The following is a 20,356-nucleotide window of genomic DNA, read 5'->3' on the forward strand; positions in this document are numbered from 1 at the left end:
AGCACAAGCACACACTACTCCCTCACCCCTGAGGAAGCCTCTGTGCTGGTCCCAGTTTGTTCCCTTCATCCCTGCTAATCTAAACCACCTGGAGGAGGAATTCCCACCAAGGAGGAGGGAATTAGATTTTTCTCAATTATGATAATCCATTTAAATGCAGCACTTCTGAGGAGCCTCAGCACTGTACCCAGCAAGCAGCCCTGCTCTCTGCACAGCCCACCCTCTCCCACCTGCCTGGGGACAGATATGAATCCTGTCCCTTGAGAGCACCAAGCTGGCAGAGCAGAGGGGCTTGGAGAAACAGCAGTTTCCTCCACATCTTGCATAGAAGAGCAGCTGTTCTAGTTCAAAACAGCATGAAGTCACCTGTGGACTTGCTCCCAGAGCATCCGATCCCAGACAATCTAAACAGTTCTGCCCTCCACTTTCAGGCCTACCTTGGTTAAACAGGATTGGCTTGAAACTTGTTGGAGCAAGACCCCCAGCACATTGTTCTCCCATTTGAGGGCACAGGCTCTCTACCTCCCTCTATCCCTTCTGGCTGCAAGAGGACAGCCCTCTCAAAGTGCCATCACAAAACTCACCACCAGAGAAGACAGGACAGACTCACCCCATAGTTCTGTGCTGCCTCTGCTTTACTTGCTTGGAGAAGCCCAGGGACAGTGGGAGTCACTCGTGGGTCAGACACTGGAGGCAGCTCGGGAGCCATGGACAAAGCCCCTTTGAGCTGCAGCCACCGAGCCAGGTCCCAGCATGACGCCCTTTTTGGTAAACCAAGAAGTTACACAAACACGAGCTCCCGGTTATCCAGCTCCCAAAAGAAATTTCAGATCAGAAACAGTCCAAAAAGCCAGTTTTAGAAAGTACCATTTATTTGAAAGGAAAAAAAATCAGTAACAGTGGAAAAACCCCAAGAGCAATTACACAAGAGAATCTAAATATCCCGAAAAGCGAACACGGCTCCTGCCTTCCTGGTAGTGCTGTCCACAGGCAGCAAAGTCCTCCCTCTCCCTCCCAGCCTCCAGTGAACTCTGTGCAGCTTTGAGAGCCTCCCAGAGCCCTCAGTTTCCCTGAATATGCTTGCACTGGGACCAAGTAAGTGAGTCAGCCGGAGGAAGACCTCTTCTGTCCCACTCATGTCCCAACACACATTGCCCTGTGTTCCCACCTCGCCTGCCTTGCTCCAAGAAGGGGCTGAACCTTTTTCTATTACCTCTCTGGATTTGGACTCAAGTTTACACAGCAAAGCCTCAGTAAGGGGGCTTCAGGAGCCAGGAGATTTCTGAACAGCCTTCACAACTGCCTGGTTCTGTGCTGACTACCCAGACACTCAGTTTGGGGACCCACAGTCTGATTTTTGTTTTAACTCATGCCAGACTCAGAGCTGCAGGAGATGTGACTTGCACACAGCTCTAACACCTCCCTGGCACAGAGGTATCAGACACACACATCACCCTTTGCTCTGGGAGCATGGGGAGGATTGGGCCAACTCTCAGCAGAGGTAAGAGCCACGTACAGGGGAAGTTAACAAAGACCCTCAGCAGGGGGTTGAGCTTGCACCTATGAAAGCTCAGAGCTCCCAGGTGGAAGATGCTGTCCAGGCAGAGCTCAGCTACCAGTCCAGCCTTCCACAAGAGGCAGGAAATGGCACAGCACCACAGGGAGCCACGCAGCCAACCCTCAAACATTAAATTATTGTCTCCATACTGTAACCTTCCAATGCTTGCTTCAAAGAGCAAACTCATGTGGGATCTCTTCTCTGATTTTTGAGGATCAAACCCAGCACACCACCAACCCCATCCTGCTTCCAGACACAGCCAGGACATGGCAGGGGCCCCAGAGCTCTGACCGCTCTCCAGGCTGCTTTTCAGAGCACAAACCCACTCATGCTGTGCACAAGACACTGGACAAACAGCAGCACAAACAAGATCAAAAGCCTCTTACACACCATAAGGCTGCTGAAGAACTAACTGCAGCCTTTTCACTCTTAACTGCATATTTCTCAGTAAAATATATAATATATAGCTCTATAGGACCGATTGTAATATATTACAGTCTAGAAATACTCTTGTCTTTTCCCTACTTCAATCATATTATGCATCCAACTTTGCACACAGAAGTTATTGCCTTGAATTTATAATTGAAATTCACAGAATAAAGCTTAAATAGTTTTCACAGACACTCATTATATTAGTGTTTTACATAAAAAGCATGAGTTACCAAATGAGAAAGCAGCCATTTCAGAAAGTATAAATAATTCTATTAAAAAAAATTCCTAAAAAAAGTTATGAGAAAACCATAAATATCTTTACCCTCTACAGTAGCTGCTAAAGAACTAGAAGAAACCTGTAACACACTGTAGCTAACTCTGCTTCAGTTCAGAATACAAATCATATAAAACAGCATCTCTAGACAAATGCCCGGCCAAAGGAAACACAAAGGGATTGAAAAAATAAATCTGAGGAAATTAAAAAAGTAGATTTTTTTTATTATTTCAAAACAATTTCTACAAACTTTATATAAACATTAGGCTATTTTCTTTAAAATTTTGTTATAAAAAAATCCTACAAGCAATCCTTTAAAAAAGGTAAGAGACTGAAGGCAAGGAAAGGGTGTCACCATAGCCAAACACAACTGGCTGTCCTGATTTCAAGGACTAATGACCCTTGCCTGGGGAAGAGACAGAAGCCTCGTGGGGAAGATATTCCCATAGACCCTTTATGGCATTCAGGGATTTTAAGCCCCTCTGGGCCTTTTATTCCCTGATAAGGCAACATTATCTGTAGTGTAAGAGATTCATAAATAGTTCTCCACAAAAATGCTTCACATCAACAGCCTGCTGCAAGACATCTAGGAGCAAGATTTATAAAAAAAAAGCCATCTTCTATAGAAGTAGCCAATCCCAGCACAGCACACTGGATGCAAACACATGGTGTTTGCTTCCATACAGTCTGGTTTGTGTTTATATACCCTCTATAAAACCAAGCAGAAAATTTGGCATCTTTATTCTTTTTTCAACTAGCTTAGGAAAAAATACACTGAGTTGGGGTGGGTTTTTTTCAGACTCTTTGTATTTCATTGGGCCCATGTTAGCTGAGCGGGATGGGAAGGGTCACGAAGGAAGTTTGTTTTTTCTCTCAAAGTCACTTTGAAATTCAATCCAAAAAGAGCATTTGTTCAGCACATCTCATCTGAGGGCACAGTGTTTCCATACAGTTTGTCTGTCCCTTGATGGACACAAGGTGCTGCTGAGCTTTAAGCATAGAACTCATTTGTGGGGGCTTTCTTGTAGATAGGTTTCTTCCCCAGGTCGTAACTGCCCTCGTCCTTTTTCTTCATGCGATAGACCAAGAGGAGGATCAGGAAGACAGCAAACAGGAGGCCCACTGCTCCTCCTGCAATGAGAGCTGGGGAGGAAAAAGAGCATGGAGTAAGTCAGCTGCATCTCAAAATCTGCTCCATCAGTACCAGCCCCCAGAACTGCCTCCAGAGTCAGTGTCCATGTGCCTGTCACCATATGTGCTGGCGCTTGCAGCAACAGCAGATGTTACTGGGAAAGGCCAGAGATTGCTTCCAATTCAACCACAGAACAATCACATGTTCCACATTAACCAGTTTGTGCTAATCTTCCAGTCTAGTCCAAGGAAGAAATGTTGACAAGAAGATATTCTCCCTGCATAGAGACAGAACTGAAAAAGAGCCTCACCACGACCCATAGGAAAATAGTCTAGTAGCTCCAATCTGAATGCTTTAAATCCCTGTATGAGCATACCCTGGGGACTCTGTATTCCAATTCAGCAGCAATATCTAACTACCAATACCACTTCCCTTCAACAACAAAAAAAACCCAACAACAAGAAAACCCAAAACCAAACAAACAAAAACCACACACACAAAACAAAAACACAAAGCAACCCAGAAAACCAAAAAAACAACCACACCCCCCAAACCCGCTAAAAACCACCAAGCTTTCCTCTCTCTCTCCTCACACCAAGAGTGGCCACAAGACTTGCCTGGTTTATCCTTTGCTGTGACACCTACTCCCTGCACTGAATCAGCTTCTTTACTAGATGGCTTTTGCAAGCCACTCCTCTGGTCTCTTCTCCAACTACAAGGATGGCTCCAATAGACACAATGTGCTTGAAGCAGCAATGTGTGAGAGACAGGCCTTTCCCACTTGCTGAGGGGGAGCCAGTATCTTGGTTTTGCTCTAGGCATCAGTACTCAAATTCCCACAGCTGATCAGGTGTTCAAATTCCTTAGAGGGGTTGGTTGGCTTCTGGCAAGGCTCAGAAAAGCAGGACTTGAGCACAAGTTAGAAGGAAAATGCCTGTATTTGATATGAAAGTCTATGATGTCGCTGGTTTATGGCCAGAAACACCTCTTGTTGAAGCAGTGTCTGGGTGCAGAGCAACTGCCACATGACTTAAGCCAACAGTTAGCTGGCAGGCCCAAAAACAAGCTGTTTACCCCAGCAAAGCAAGCAGCAGGCTCTGCTGTTGTTTAAAGACTAGAAAGCAGAAGTCACCCTGCTACAGGTAGTCACAGAGGTCATGAAACTCATTCCCCTTGTCAGCAGGGAGCTACTCCCCAGAGAAATAGGGAACAACAGAAGCAATTTTGATTTTCAGTATTAATGATTTATCAGGAGAAGGTGAAATAATACCTGTAAGAACTTCTGTTCTTTCAAAGATGCTGCTGTTGGCTGTGCTTGCCATGGAGATCTTGTTGGACAGGTTCTCTTCAACAGGTACAGCTTTGTCTGGAATGATTTCATTGTCCACCATTGTGTTTTTCTTCTCACCGTCTATTTTTCTCCCAGTATCTCCAGGGATATAGTTGTCAGATATCTACAGAACACAGACAAACCACACCCATCAGTAAGCAGCACCCAACCTACCTACAGCTGAAACCAGGAGGGTGTGCAGGGAGTAGAAAGTTTGCTCAGTGCTTAACAAGTGCACTGTTCCTGCTCATGCAGGTGGATTCGTCTTGCTGACCCATCTTGCAAGGGGGAGGGTATTCAGAAAGTTTCACAGACAGACCAAAGGAGCTACACGTAGCTTAAGAACACAGAGGGGTAATACCTACCAGAGGAGTATCCATGGTGGTCAGATACATGCCTTCTTCAGAGTCTGAATAGTCTGCAGAGGGAGAACAAAATAGAGAGGACTAAGTTTTCATCTGATTACATGCCATTTTCCCACAATTCAGACACCATAACACCAGCAACTGCAGACAAACTAGGACTCTTGTCCTCTACAACTCCCTCTTATCTACTAGTACTTTTATAATTTAAGGACTTTGATTGCACAAGATCAGGAGATGCAATCTTGACACCAACACCTCTTATGGGAGGGGTCTTCAGCTGCATCCACTGGCCCCTGCAGAGCAAATCTGCCATAGCTTACTAAGGCAATGCCAATGGAGGGCATTGCTCACATAGCCCATCCCTAAAGGATCATTCACCAACCCTCCAGATCTGCCCAAACATGTCAGCCACCTATTTCGGCACTTGTTCTTTTACTTTTAGAGAACAAATGCTCACATAAAGGGACACAGAGCTACAGAAACTGGTTTGGGCAGGGAGCTTTGCATGTCACAGAGAGTTCACTTGCACACCAGTTAGTCCTTTACCTTGTTTGGCCTCAGCTGAGATATTAACTTTAAGCCTTTTAATACTGCCTCAACAATAGATTTTTTTTCTAAGTTTCTCAGCAGTTCTTTGGAGTTCAACAGGAAAGAGATCCAGCCAGTACAGTACAGCAAGACAAGCTTGGCTACACTCCATCTGGCCTTCCCAAGTGATTCAACATCACAGCACAACTACTTTCACTGTTGTCATCTGAGTGACTACAATTCACAAGGCTCTCTCATCTCCACTTGACACTGTGGTTCCTCTGGAGCTCTGGCTATGTATTTAGCCCATCACTCATGGGCTGGTGCTGAAAGAAATTTCACAGTGTCAGCTGAGGGAGATCCATTTCCCCCCTTCCCTACTTACCTCCAGATCCAGATGACTCATCTATATCCAACGAATCAAAAGTTAAGGAAGGACTGAACCTACTCAGGTCTTCATCATCTGGCAAGTCCCCGGAGGCAGGGTAGTCAAGCCATCCAGCATCCATGGTCTCAGTTTCTCTCACCTGCAAATAGGCATGGGAAAGTGTTAAGTATCAGGCAACTCCTCAGAAGCATTTCACAGAAGGTTCAGGGCCTGTGCTGAGCACATCACTTCCCCCAGAAAAACATTAGCTCAGTTGCTTAAAACTTGGTTGTAATAATGCCAAGGTCATGGGTTCAACCCCCTATGTGGGCCATTGACTTAAAGAGTTGGACTCGATGATCTTTGTGGGTCCCTTCCAACTCAGAATAGTCTGTGTGATTCTGCGTGATCAAGGTGTAAAACAAGTATTCAGAACAGATATATAACCACATTAAATGCTGAACTTCCTCCCTACCAAGAGCAGTATCTGTATCAGCCTGAAAATAGCTGAACTCCCCTAGAATTTCTCTAGAATAGAAGTAAGAGCCAGCCTGGGAGGGGAATTTCCTGAGCCCTACAGATTCAAGAAGTTCACCTAAACACACAGAGTGAAAATAACACAACAGGATCTTGGTTAGAAGTCTGTAGCAAAAGCTTTGGAAAAGCAATACCTTCAGTTTGTGATAAGGGAGAACTTGGAAGGACTTGCTATTCCCAGGGAAAAAGCCTGGCACCTTTAGGTCAGTTTTCTGCACAGCACCAAGGCCTCACAACCAAGACAATTCCTCGCTTCCTGTATTGAGAACAAACCCATTTTATCACCCAAGGCTTAAAGACTAGTCTGTCAGTTCAGCTGAATTGCAGCGCAATACAGGGTGACGTTCAAGAGCACTCACTATCAGTAATGACTTGCCTGAAGGAAGAGCTTCCCCTGCCTCACCTCTCAAAAAGCATGTAAACAAACAAGCCTGTAAAATATGTCCGGGATCCAAAGGCCCAAGGAGTGCAGTTACAGCACAAAAGCTGGAGAGCCTCCCAGATATCAGCTGTTTGGCCACAATGGCAATTTGCACACCAAAGCTCATTTGCACTTGGGACTTTCAAGGAGCCACAAGCACAAACCTCCTGCCCTCACCAGGGTTATGCAACTTCCCAGAACTATTTCTCCTCACCCTACAGCCCTGGGGCCAGCCCCGGTGAGGGTACCACAGGTATGAGCTCTGGGGTTGCTCAACACCAGCCACAAATTCCAGATGCTTCCACAGCCATGAAATCATCCCCATGTAGGGGCACTCAACCCCTTCCCCTAAGGCACAAGGCAGATGGATAGGTCCCATAGCTGGGGGCTACACTGGCAACATTTTTTTCATGCTGTGCTCACAGAACAACTGGGCTGTTATTACAAAGGTTTTATCTACACAGCAGAGCGTTTTTAACACAACCCTTTACATCAAAGGGCTTTTTTCTCAGTGTACAGGATTACCACAAGCTCCAGTCTCACAGGGGGTGAAGAAGGATCAGAGACCCATGGGGACAGTTAGAGCTGCTGGATCAGCCCTCCTGCTCACCTGGCCAGGTGTGGCCCATCCCACAGCCCAACAGTGACACCAACTGATGAATTACATCCGCTATTGATCTCACAAGCCAAGGCCAACAATCAGCCACAAACCCCATGTCAGCTTGCCCTGCCCAGAGCCCTAGCCCTCATTCCTGCCCCACTTCCCTACCCATGAGCACATTTGCACACTGGGCTTGCCACAGACAAGGCCCTGTGGCCAGGACAAGATGTTTCTCATTTTGCACCAGGAGCAGTGGCACTAAATGTGCTTTTCCTTTGCTTATTGAGGCATTTTTGGTTTCCCCAGCAACTCCACTGCAGGACAGCCAGATGAACAGCCCAGAGGGCATGGAGTGCTGAGGCCAGTTCTCCTCCCAGACCCCTCTCTCTGCTGTGCCAAGCCTGGCACTGGGTGCCAGGAAGGGGGCTGGGAGGAAGGTCAGCCTGGAAGAAACCCTCTCGCGGCCTGGAACCAGGCATTCCTAACGTTACGGATCATTCGCTCCAAGGGAAATTCATTTCAAGATATGTGAAAACCAGCCAAAGCCAGCCCTGCAATAGAAACTGCTGCCAGCATGCAGTAGCTGTTCCCAGGGCAGCTCCTGGCCATTTCTTCCTGGCAGGAAGAGCCCAATTCCTGATCTAGGGCACCCAGGCTGGGGAGAGTGTTTGCTGCAGATCCGTATAATAATCTGACTGCTGCACTGGGCAGATTGATGTTGGCAAAAGTGCTGTGCCGAGCCACACCCCGGTGCCAGCTCAGCCTGTACTTCACCATGAGTCACGGTCAGTAATGTCCAAGCAAGGGCAGCTCAAGAAAACCCAGATTTAATCCTTGGAGTGGCCGTGCAGCCCACTGGCCTTATCAGATCAGCCCAGCCACAAGCAAAGTGGTGGCAGACAGCCGCTGTCATTAGTATGGGCTGTGGAATGCACCAGGTCTGGCTATCAGAAAACCCTATTTAAATCAGGACAGGCAGTGTTTACCAGCAGAGGACATAAGGAAATTACTGACTCACAAGCATACATAAGATTATATGGGAGTGTTCCCTGAACTTACTTTTCATCATCCTCTTGAGCAAGGAGAAGTTCCTGGAAGCCACAAGAGCTTCTCAAACGGTACAGGCAACTTTTCCTATGGGCAGTGAGCCTCATGCTCCAGATTCATCTGCCAGGGAAGGCAGAGAGCTGCTGGGCACCTCCATAATTATCCTACAGGTTTCAAGGTATGTACTTCTAGCAAGCAGGCTCTGACTGGCAGCTGGTGCATGGGCAGGCTGGGAAGAGTTAACAGTGCAGTGTGGTGCTTGAAGGGCAGGTCTGGAACAGGCACATTCCTCACATACACACCTGTGAGAGGGCACACAGGCACTTTCACAGACTTACAACCAAGGGCTGCAGGCTTCCTAAGTGCCACAAAGAGCTCCCTAGAGTATTGCTTGAAAAAAGTACACACCTTTCCAAGGACACACAGTCCTCTCCACAGCTCTGCTACTTGGTGCAGAGGCACCACGGAAGGCGGCCAAGAGGAAAAAGCTACAAGACTGCCACAGGATGATGGTCAGCTCTTGCCAAGTCATCTCTAGCCACATTCAGCTTAACACCTTCTGCAACTGCCAGCTGGAGGAGGACACCAGCACTGCTCAGAGTCTGCCTTCCACCTGTTGTCCCTGCAGTGGAGCCAGGCCAGGGACTTGCTGGGAGAGTCGGACTGGGCAGCTGCACAGCTCCACCTCACCCTGGCAGCTGAAGTCAAGTCCTACTATTAATATGCTTCTCTCTAGGAGGGGTCTGTACAGAAATCAACTTTTCCTGCAGGAGTCTAGTTCCAGGATTTCTTCCTCATGTTAAGCAGCTTTATCCACAAAAAGCACCAAGGGAGATTAAACAGCATGCTGGGGATCAGAAGCTTTGCCTGCCTGCCAGTGGCAAATAAATAAATAAGAGTTTATTTCATGCCAGACAACCAGCACATCAGGCACGTGAACTATGAGCACCATTCCTGGAAAAGCTGGGCACAGATCTCATGTTTGAGCCCAAGGCAGGTTGCACTACTGGATGAAGCCAAACACTGTTTGCTCAGTGGGGGCACAGAATTACAACCTTGGCACCCGACAGCCCTGCTGTGCTCCATTCCTAGCCCACCCCACTCCATTTCATGCTCCTGGGGCCTTCCCTTACAGCCCCAGAATAACATTCACCTCTTCTCAAAGCAAGATCATTACTTACTGAGGCAGCAAACAAAGTTTGTGTGCGTTTTGTGAATTTCCCCAGCCGCTGGCAAGTTCTGGGAAATAACAAACCCAGGCAGCTCGTCTGTCCCAGCCCACATGTCCTCACCACAGCCTTTGCAAACCCTTTCAAAAAACCCCAAATGATGTTTTGGGGCAGAGACAAACTTTTCCAGACATAGAACTGGCTTTTACAGCTGGCCCTTGTCTCTGATGAAATACACAGTTCATTAAGAGCTTCTTTGAAGGGTCACAGCCAGCAAGTTACAAAGGGAGTCGGACCTGCATGAATCGGGGCATCCACAGCACGCAGAGCTCTTTATCAAGTTTATTATTTTGGCATGGAGACCCAGCACTTGCTCCTGGTCTCCATCCCCAGCACTGTGTACACAAATCTAGGAGTAAACAGGAACAAGGTGAAAGTCAACCTTTCCTAGACAAAAGCACAGGGAGCTGGGCCAGACTGGGAGAGGGGGCAGAGGCAGAGACCTGTTAACTCTTTGTAGCCTGCAGGGACAGGCAGTGTGAGCTGCTCCCAGGACTTCTCATGTGCTCAGTACTTGAGGACAGTTGTGCAGATCGCCTTGTTTCGTTCAGCAAGCAGGGTTACACCAAATATCTTTCCCAGACCTGTGGTGTCATGGACAGATGCCACCCCACCCCACAATGCACAGCCACATCAGCTTAACCAGAAAGGGCTCCTGGACAACATGAGCAGCTGCCTGGATGGCCCAGCCTTGGAGCCTGGTTATTAAGAGATCATTTGCACAGCCACCACCCTGGGGTTCGTGCTGTCCTGCAGCACAAACCAAAGAGCACAGAATCCAGTGGGATCTTTCCAGTGCAAGAATGCAAAGCTCTGTAAAACACCAAGCCCAAGGGAGGGGATTTCCATATAGTTCACTTCCACTGTGCTCTTGCAGGAGCCTAACCAGGAAGGTTTTAAAGCTCACACCAAGCAGAGCTCAGGTTAGGAATGAGTTCATCTCCTCAAAGCCCAGCAGCACCCCAAAAGCAGGAAAGCAGAGGAGTCACACAGAAGCTGGAAGCTGGGCAGCTCAAATCAGTGTGAAACAGCCAAATAAAACTGATCTTCATAGAAGGGAGGAGTGCCATGAAGCAACAGGCAGACAGCTCTATCTTCCCATCTGAGTAAGCATTAGAAAACATTATTAGAAGTGACAGGTGCTTCCAGCAACAGGTCCTGTTAGACTAGTAAGAAAAGGGTCTATAATTCCCCCAGAAAACCCTTTACTCCCTCCATGCTCCAGCTCGATGTAGGGGAAAAAGATAGACATACAAAAATCATTTTAGTCCTGAGAGCAAAGCAAGTATCTATATTTCAGTCTAGGTCACACCTAACTCCTTCAACATATCAGCCACAGTAAAAAAGTCCACTTATGCCAGATCCTTGTACTCATCTCATGCCTGAAGGTACCACTTTACCACCCATTCCTGGCCACTCTGTCCCATATAACTCTCAGCACATAAGGCCTGCAGTGGCCTTTGTGCCAAAGGACAAAAGTCAAACAGCTCCCATCCAGGCACATGTTTGTGTTTAGTTGCATGACAGGATCACCCGAGGCTTCCAGACATAGTTAAATACTACCTTTGCTCAACGTTTCCAGGCAGTCCTAGAGCAGAGCCACAGCCAGCACTGCCCATCCTCTCTGACAGCCACTGTCCAGCACTCCCTCCACAGGGAGCTGTAAAGGTTAAATCCATGACACCTGAGGACTAAGGGAGAAATCACAGCCTAAAGTACAGACCACAGCTTGCAGTCCATCTCCAGTACCCACTGCAGTTACTGCACACTCTTAGTGCCTCTTAGCAGAGAAAGGGAAAAAAATGTATTACTGTTTGATTTGTGCTCAGTAACACAACCAGGGAGCAGGGTTTGCTTAATAAGACAGCAGGAGCAACATGCAGGCTAGGGAACTGCTCAGCTGGTAAAAGCATCACTTGCTCAAGGTGACTTAGAGAAGCCTGCCCAGTCCCTGTCCAAGCAGGTATCCATCTCCCTGCAGGCACACACCCCCTCTGTCTGTGTGCTCACACTCTACAGACCACGTGCAGAAGAGAAGACACATCCAGCACTATCCCAGCCCCAGCCTGGGGCGCTCCCCCCTTGCCCCCATTCCCTGTGTGATTCTTTAAGCCGTGTCGCCACAAGCAGCTCTCCTGGGGGCTCATGCGGCAGCACAGCCATAATCCCCGTGACAATTACACCGTAATCCCGGGCTCTGGAGAGCCACTCGCTGTCATGGGTGCCTTCCCTGCAGCAGGGATGAATCCTGCCAGGCTCTGCTTACTCAAAATAGGCTTCCCTGCACTCACAAAGTCAAACCTCAGTTACCTTTGAACTGTGGGCTGGTTTACACGCAGCCTGCTCTCTCCAGCCCACTCCGTCCCTTTCAGGCCACGCTGTAGGAGGACGGAGAGATTACACAGGAATGAACTCTTGTTTAACCGCTCTTCCATGATTATCAGCCACCAGCAAAGCCATAAAGATTGAGTCTTTTGCCAGACAGGCACATGCTGGGATCTGTTTACTGCAATGGTGGCAAAACAGCTGCTCTAAACACTCAATGCCCAGTTCCAAAGCCAGAGTGGGAAGGAGATGACTGCTTCCTGCTCCAGCTAGAGGAGATAAAGCTCAGCAGGCACTTGCAGATGGCTGTGTGTCCATCACTTGCCCTGGAGCAAATAAAGATAATGTTCAGAGGAAAACTACAGAAGGAAAAAGCAGGAGCTCTCATGTGACTGCAGAGGAAAACAACTGCAGTAGAATTTCACGCCCCTGAAGGGTTTTCCTGGTCACAGTGATACACACCTAGTTCATAAAGAGATAATATTTTTTATGGTATTTACAAACCTAATCACAGGCAATTCATATGCTTCACTGCCCAGGGCTCAGCTCAGAAGCTGGAGAAAGGTGTTGAAGTTTAAAAAAGGAATTAATTTAGTTTTTCCAGCTCACAACTCATTTGGAGTTGCCCTACTCTCTATTGCATCCTTGTCTCCAGAATAAAAAAGATATAAAGGCCCCAGCAAAGCAGTTTTTCCATCAAGGATGATTTTTCATGCTGACACTTCAGACTTGGGATATTTCATACATCACACTTCCCCCTCATGCCGGGAAGAAGCCTGCCCTCACTGCCCTTTCCTAGAATACAGCTACACCCCAATATTTCCCTGAACACGTACACAAGCCAAATTTCCACTTAGCAAGAAACACGTGACATGCCTTTTTGGGATCTTTATGCTCTCTCATGCCAGAGTGTTAGCAAAAATTAAGCCAGGCAGACACCCAACTTCAAAGGGTGCCTTTTCTATCTGGCTCACCATGCAGCTAATCTCAGCTTGTTTGTACAGTCAAGATTCCCAATGCTGCACCCTGCAAATGGTTCCCCTCCCACGATCCATTTTAATCTAATCAGGAGTAGTAGCCCAAAGATTTAGGCATAGCCCAGGCAGTTGAGCTCTGCCAGCACAGTTATGCTGTTCTGCTGGCAAAGGTGCCAGTAAAGAACTGCAGCAGAGGAAGAGATCGGCACAAAAGCACTCGAGACAGCAGAGCAGCAGCACTCCACTATCAACCATACCCGTGTGAGCATTTATACAAACAAACATTTCAACAGCAGGGATTTTCCTTCCTAACTGCAGCAGCAGAGGCTGGGTTTTCGGTGCCTGGGATCTGGGGATGGTGGGTTTTGTTTTTTGAGGGGTTTTATTTGGTTTGTTTTTTAACAAAGACATTCCTTCCTTGTGCAGAAATTGCCTTGGCTTGGGCCCAGAAAGCAGCAGACACAGTGTGTGCTTTGGGGATAATGCAGCTGTACTTCAGGAAACCTGTCACTCCCAGGAGCATTTTTCTTCTCTCAAAGGGCTCTGAACTCCCAGTCAGGCTTCCTTGCTTCTTCAAGCAGGGGATGAGCAGCTGGCAGCAGTTTTCCAGCCCTCCCTGACCATGTAGTTGTACCCATTTGGTCACAGCCAGGAGCAGAGCTATTGTTTGGGTCACTCCTTCCCTGGCGCTGCAAAGCCCACGCTCGGCTGGACTAGCCAGTCTGTGAGTAACCAACACGCAGGACCTGCTCCTCATGCTCAGCCTCAGGAAATTTGGAATTAGCGCCAAGAACAGCCCGCACATAAACAGTCTCCTGCAAGATCCTGGCTCCAGACTCCGCTCCACTGCACACTGTGGATTTGCAATAAATATTTACCTCGCTGGGGAACAGAGTCTTCCAAGCAAAAGCTCCTGAGATCAGTAAGGGCTGTATTTCCATTTGGAGGAAAGTAGAAGCTTCTCTGTCTTTAAAGGGGGACACTAGCCCACTGAAGAGGCTTCTGCCACCCTCCTAGCACCACACTGACCAGGATCTGTCCCTCCACCTATGGGTCCCAATTCTCTCCAGGCTAGCACAGCAGCACTCCACCACACCACATGCCCTCCCTTCCATACAAACTCCCCTCAGTCACCTCATTTTCTGCAGAGATTTCTGGCTACCGTGCTGTGCAAGCCACTTCAGTGCAAGTCCAAGGCACTTTCACAGTCATTATTGCACTTTAGTACTAGTTTTTATTGCCATAGTTTGACTGTAACAGCAGCTAAAGGGCAGGAGGCAGGGATAGCAAGGTAAGGGGGGCAAGGCCACATCACTTCGTGTTCCAGTCTGACAGCAGCAGAGTTCTAGAGGAGCCCTGGTGGAGGCACCTTTTCCTCTATAGCAGCCAAGGCAGAGCAACACCAGAAGAGAGAAATCTTTCCCATGGCAGGCTTTGCTCTCCCTGACACAACACAATTTGTTTAAGCAAGAGGCGGCCATGGTTTTGCTTGACATAACACCAGCTGCTTGGATAACAGTGCTATGGGTGTCCCAGTCTCCTTCCTGCCCCAAGGAGTGTCTCTCAGAGATTTTAATTAAGTGCTTTGATTTTTAAGTTATCCCAATAATTTGTTTAACAACAGCCTCTTGGTGTTTTATAAGCAGATCCTCAGCCTCAAAGGATTTAAGGATGAAACTGACAAGAGTGTGTATTTCCAGCAAAAATAAAGACTTTTACAAGAAGTATACAAGTCAGTCAGCCTTCAGAAACTGAGAGGGACACAACTATATCTTGCATGTTTTCCCCTCCTACGCTGACATTTTCTCCAGATCCGGGATTAAGTATTTAACCCCGTCTTTTGAGGCTTTCTGTTCCTTTAGCTTGCTTTGAACACTTTCAGTCACTTTGGACAATACTGCTGCTTTCCTCTCTTCCATGCAACTCTGGTTTCCAACAGTGTTTGTCTGAAAATGAAGGAACCACAGAACTGCCAGAGCAAGTTACAGCTGCTCAAGATGGGGCCATTTTCTGATCTGCCTTTGCCAACACCAACTCAGCTCCTGGCAGCACTCACATGCCAGAGCCTGACAGCTTTTCTGCCCACCACAGTCACAACCAGACTAAGCAGAGGCAGCAGCGAAGGCACTCAGTGCCAAGGGCAGCACAGACCCCGTGCCAAGCAGAGCCCCCAGTTTTGCCCATCATCCCTTTACTAACACCATAAGAAGAGATCCACCTCCGTGCTGCAGAGCCTCGGAAGTGTGAGTCACTGCTTTGGGGAAGGGGCCAGGCTGTTACTCAGAGGGTGACAGCAGTGTCCAGGGGAGCTGTGATGCCAGGCAAGTGCCAGGAACCTGAGTCAGAGCATGACTGCTGCAAGTCATGGCCAGCGGTGACACTCAGGTCCTCTGACCAGCAGCATTCACTGGATAAACATTCAGGCACACGCTTAAAGACAAAAAAAATAAAAGCCTGAACTAACCTCCCAGTGCAGCCCTAACAGCTCATTAATGCAGGATCTTTTACAGTCTCTCAGAGCAGTGGCTTATTACAAGTTAAACTCTTTAACTAGGCTGCCCTGTCTATTCAGAGCCACCAAGCCCAGTCTCATCACAAGAGTCTCATTCTAGTGCAAATCATTTGAATCCTTAATCTCAAGCATTTGCATTCCAGCGAGTCTCAAACAAACAGCCACACATGCTCCCCAGCAGCAGCCCGGAGGTCAGGCGTGCGCAGGGTTTGTCCCCTCGGTTCTGTAGTTTCAACTGCATCAGCTTCCAGTTTGAGGCTGCAAAGGCAGCACAACCCTGCTCTTGTCACCGGGCATAAAGGAACAGGCTGTACCGAGGGAAAGGGGAGAATGCAGCTGCAAGATCTGAGAGCAGGCTCGAGAGGATAAACGCTAACTCAAGAGCTAGGAAGTATTTTGAAGGATGGATGCTCCGTTTTGTCTAGCCAAAGTGATAGCTGGGGAGTTCTGCGGGATCAGAGCCACGATAACTTAATCAAGTAATCTTACAAGTCAACCAAAGTAATTTACATTGCAGACTGTGGAACCACAGTTTTCAGCCACCATTACAGGTACAGTTAGTATCACTAATTAAAAAGAGTTTATCGTTAAAACTAAGTCCATCAATCTGTTCATTTGAGGGAGAACAACTCAAAACACACAAAATGCAACACAACCTAGTGGGAACTTATAGCCAAGGGGATTCCAACAGCCAAGATAATTCCAACAGAGCATTTTCCAGCGTCAGGAGTCAGAGGGAAAGAAAAAGTAGCTGCAGGAGCTATGCTGAAGTCTGCATGCTGAGCAGGCAGCCAGTGTCCCTCCTCTCCATCGTCACTTGGAAAGTCAGGTTAGCAGCTTTCAGCTTGAGATGGAAGTGGGACACTATGACACTACAGGAAAACCATGGCAAGGTCACATTAGGCTCCACTTGACAGCAGCAAATGGCCTCCCCACCCCAACCATGCAAACAGCTCAAGGCAACAGTAAAGCCATTAACAGAGGCTTGGAAGGGAAGGGAGAAAAACACACAGGAAAAACATTTTCCCTGTTGTTGGACTGGACACAGGAAAAGTGCCAAAGCCTTGGGAGACAGCAACAGGAGAGGCAGGAAAGAGAGCAATCACTAAGAGCCTTAACTTCCCAGAGTGAATGAGTCTCTGGTATCTCGAGCTTGAAAAGTACCAAGTTCAGCCCCGATTTGCCTCTTGCGTAAACTGTTCCGAACACTGAACCACAGGAGAGAGCTCTCCAGCATGGGAGCTGGCAGCACTGGGACAGATGAGAACTGGGCAGGAGTGCTGTATCCCTGACTGTGCCCCCAGCACTGCAGGGGTGACTATTACCACTCGTGGGAACCTCCACATCCAGTGTGGACAAGATGCTGAGCCACGGAGGGACCATGCAGCCCTGAACTCCAATTCCATGAGTTGTGTATGCAGTTTGACAAGGTACAAGGTGATAGGTTATTTCTTCCTACATGTTACAGGCATTTCATTCCAACTGACAGATCTCTAAGTTTGTCTACCAGAAGTCATGGGCTTCTTCCCCTTCAGGGCTAAGGAACATGGCTTTAGAGCCTAATTTTGCTGCTCTGTGTTTTAAGAAGGCTGAAGCAAAGCAGGGTCTTGCTCTACATGTGAGCTTGGAACTCAAGGTAAAATAAAGTAAAACGTGCAGATAGCAATGTCTTGATTTGATTGGGAGGGACAGATGAGAAACTGGGCAAAGAGCAGAAAGAACAGGCCTCAGGGATCAATGGCAGCAGGACAAGCCAAACCGGTTTTAACATTAATAATGGTGCACTACTTTCCAAACACAGCTATCATCAACAAGACACCAGCTTTGCCAATCAGGAGGCCTCCGAGCATGATTGCTTTAAACCAGCAGAGCCCACTAACAGCATGAAGCCTCCCCCTTCTCCCTGAACAATCCTCTGCCAGCAGCTTCTGGGTTGGATTTGTGCTCATCTGTACTGCTGAGCACTCACAAACATGATGTGGTGCTCCATGGAGACTTTTTCTGCATAGTTCAAGCCACGAAAGTAGGACAACTACAACAACCTTGCAGCCCACTAGCCCTGCTAAGCTCAGGGCACTCAGCCCTTTTGCAGCCCCAACGGAGCAGAGCCTAAGCCTTCAGCAGAGGGAACCCCCCTTGCTTTCCTCCTGTGCTGCCAGGACCACTTGCAGATGCTAAAAGCACAGGGAGAGCTCAGCAATGCCACTGTGCCCAAGCAAGGCAGACCTCAGATCCTCTCCCAGCTCCACGGATGTCACATTTTGGCTGCACTGGTGGCTTTCTGTCCATCCTCTCTAAAGCATCCTCTGCAGGAAGCCCATCCGTGCGCAGGGCAGAGGGGAGCACCCCGCCCACACAGCCTTTGCTTTCCAAGGCACTCAACCAGATAGGGCCGGGGACCACACGGGCACATCAGCTCCAGGTTCCCCCCGCCCCACAGCACGATGTCCCCGCACAAAGCTGCGGGGCTGTTGTAACACAATCCACCCACCCACCCGCAGCCTGAGCACACACGTCACACTTCGGCACTTCAGTAATATTCCCCACCCTCTTACACATCCCAGGATTGCTTCACACGGAGAAATCCCATTTACACCAGAAAGCTGCGCAAGGGGAAAGGAGCCAAGGCATTTTTGTTTGTACAGGCTTGGGGAAATATTCAAGCACCGAATCACTCTCAAAATCCACGCTCTTACATAAGCACAAGAAACACAATCCCCGTCTTGTTAAGAACCAGCTACCTGTCTTCGCCCTGCCCGCACAGAAAAACCAAGAGCCACATGCTGTGCAGTCCTGCACGTTTTGGCAGTGCTATTAAAAAATAATATGGGAGGATTGCCAGCAGAACTCTCCCAAACCGTGTGTCATCCTCGTCTCCTCCCCGGCAGCCTGTAACCCAAACAATTTGTTTGGATAAGGTTTTATAGTAGGCCAGTGTTACTTCTCAAGCACACACTCCATCTTAGGTAGCTTAAAAGATACGGACAAATACTCCGTACAAGTTCTATATAAGGATTTACAGAACACATCTGTGCAAAATTTGTTGTCCTTGCAGAAATCCGATGCTTGCAGACCAGTCCATTCCCCAGGGACACCAAATTGCATTTCATACCAAACATGGTCAGTGCAACTTCCAGATGCCGTCTGCCCCAAAGGTTTGCCCTACTAGTTTGGGCCAGTTCCCAAACGACCGATTCACGTGCTTAATAGCAGGGATAAAGACACCAGATTAGAGTAAAGTGGATTTGGGCTGGTTGGTTTTAGCAGAGTAGCTGACAATTACTACAGATGCTCTCTGTGGGAGTTTCCTACTCCACAATCAGCAACCCCCCAACTCTGTGCCCCTGTTACAAAGCAGCACATCCTTAATCAGCTCCGATCTGCCCACCCAGCCTTCAGTCCAAAACAAACCACTGTGGATGATTAAACCTAGTTTTGAGAACCCCCGATCTCCTGCAGTTACCTTAATCTCAGCAGCTCTTTCAGACTAGCAGAGGAATCTACCCCGATTGCACTATCAGCAAGATGGACACACACAAAAACAAACAAACAACGGGGGAAGCTAGAATCCCAAAATCTCTGCTTCACCACTAAGACCCCACACGTGCCGGCTTGAAGCATCTAAAATGTTTCATCTCATTACATTATTAAGAGATTCTTAAACCCTCCATGGTAATGCATCGTTTCTCATTCCCATGTGAAAGCGAGGAAGGTTTGATACACGCTGAAAATAACCACGTACCGGCACAACCAACATCAGGTAAGGCTGGAAAGCCTATCCAGGTGCTGTAACGCACCGCACACATCCATCCCACCACATGTTCACCATAAAAGAGGGATTAAAGGACTTAAGCCCATAACCAGCAGTTGCGAGATCAAAGCTGTAATGGAGAGCAGTTGATTTCCACCAGGTACCCCTGCAATGCTCTGCTGTGCTCGGGGCCGGTGAGGTGCGGGCACACGGGGAGAGCGGGATACGTGAGGAGCGGCACAATCGCGGGGCAGGCGGGACGGGACAGAGCCCGCACCGGGCACGGTGCGCCAGGACTGCGCTGCTTTGGCATCGAACGGAAGAGGCAGCGTGCGAGCCAGGAGAACCGGAGGAGGAGTGGGAACTGCCCTATCGCCAGCCACCCTCTTCGCCCCCCCGCCCCGTCCCGTCCCTTCCCTGGGGCAGGGCAGGCGGCGGGGGGCACATCCCCGAGGGGGGCAGCAGTGGCATCGGCTCTCAGCCTGCTGGCGAGCGGGGGCCAAAGACCCCCAGATCACCCATCCCCGGGCACCGGGAGCCCTTTCCTGGCGGGGCACACCCTCCCCTTCCCTCCCGTCTCCCGCGGCCCGGGGGGACTCACCGACTCGGCGGCGGCAGCTCGCAGGAGGAGGCCGAGCAGCAGCGCGGCGCAGAGCGGAACGCGGGGCAGCGGCATGGCTGGGCTGAGCTGGACCGGACCGGGACAGACGGAACACTCCGACGGCGGATCCAAGCGGAGCAGGCTCTAGCCGCATCCCGCCTTCGACACGGCCCTTATAGGGCCGGCACAGCCCCCGCGGGGGCGGAGCAGCGCTGCCCCCGCCCCGCCGGGAATGCCCGCGGCCCCCGCCCGTCCGCATGGCCCCGCATCCCGGCGGGGGGCTGAGACCGGCCCCGCATCCCGACAGGGGGGCTGAGACCGGCCCCGCACGGCCCCGCATCCCGACGGGGGGCTGAGACCGACCCCGCA

At 49.1% G+C, this 20,356-nt stretch overlaps 1 protein-coding gene across 2 annotated transcripts; it reads right to left on the bottom strand.

Annotated features, from left to right (window-relative positions):
- Positions 1–849: 849 nt before the first annotated feature.
- SDC4 (syndecan 4) lies at positions 850–20,154 on the bottom strand. 2 transcript variants are annotated; one of them, XM_071572542.1, is made up of 5 exons: positions 19,988–20,154; positions 6,005–6,146; positions 5,092–5,144; positions 4,667–4,850; positions 850–3,407 (listed from the first exon to the last, which is right to left on the bottom strand). In XM_071572542.1, exons 1-5 carry the CDS (start codon positions 20,060–20,062, stop codon positions 3,256–3,258), a joined length of 606 nt encoding a protein of 201 aa, XP_071428643.1. In that variant the 5' UTR covers positions 20,063–20,154; the 3' UTR covers positions 850–3,255. The 2 variants fall into 2 exon arrangements, with proteins under 2 accessions (XP_071428643.1, XP_071428644.1); XM_071572543.1 differs by lacking the exon at positions 19,988–20,154 and adding an exon at positions 19,378–19,669.
- Between the last annotated feature and the right edge of the window lie 202 nt (positions 20,155–20,356).

Source organism: Pithys albifrons, chromosome 18 (genome assembly GCF_047495875.1).
Source record: "Pithys albifrons albifrons isolate INPA30051 chromosome 18, PitAlb_v1, whole genome shotgun sequence".
In the NCBI taxonomy this organism is placed as follows: domain Eukaryota; kingdom Metazoa; phylum Chordata; class Aves; order Passeriformes; family Thamnophilidae; genus Pithys; species Pithys albifrons.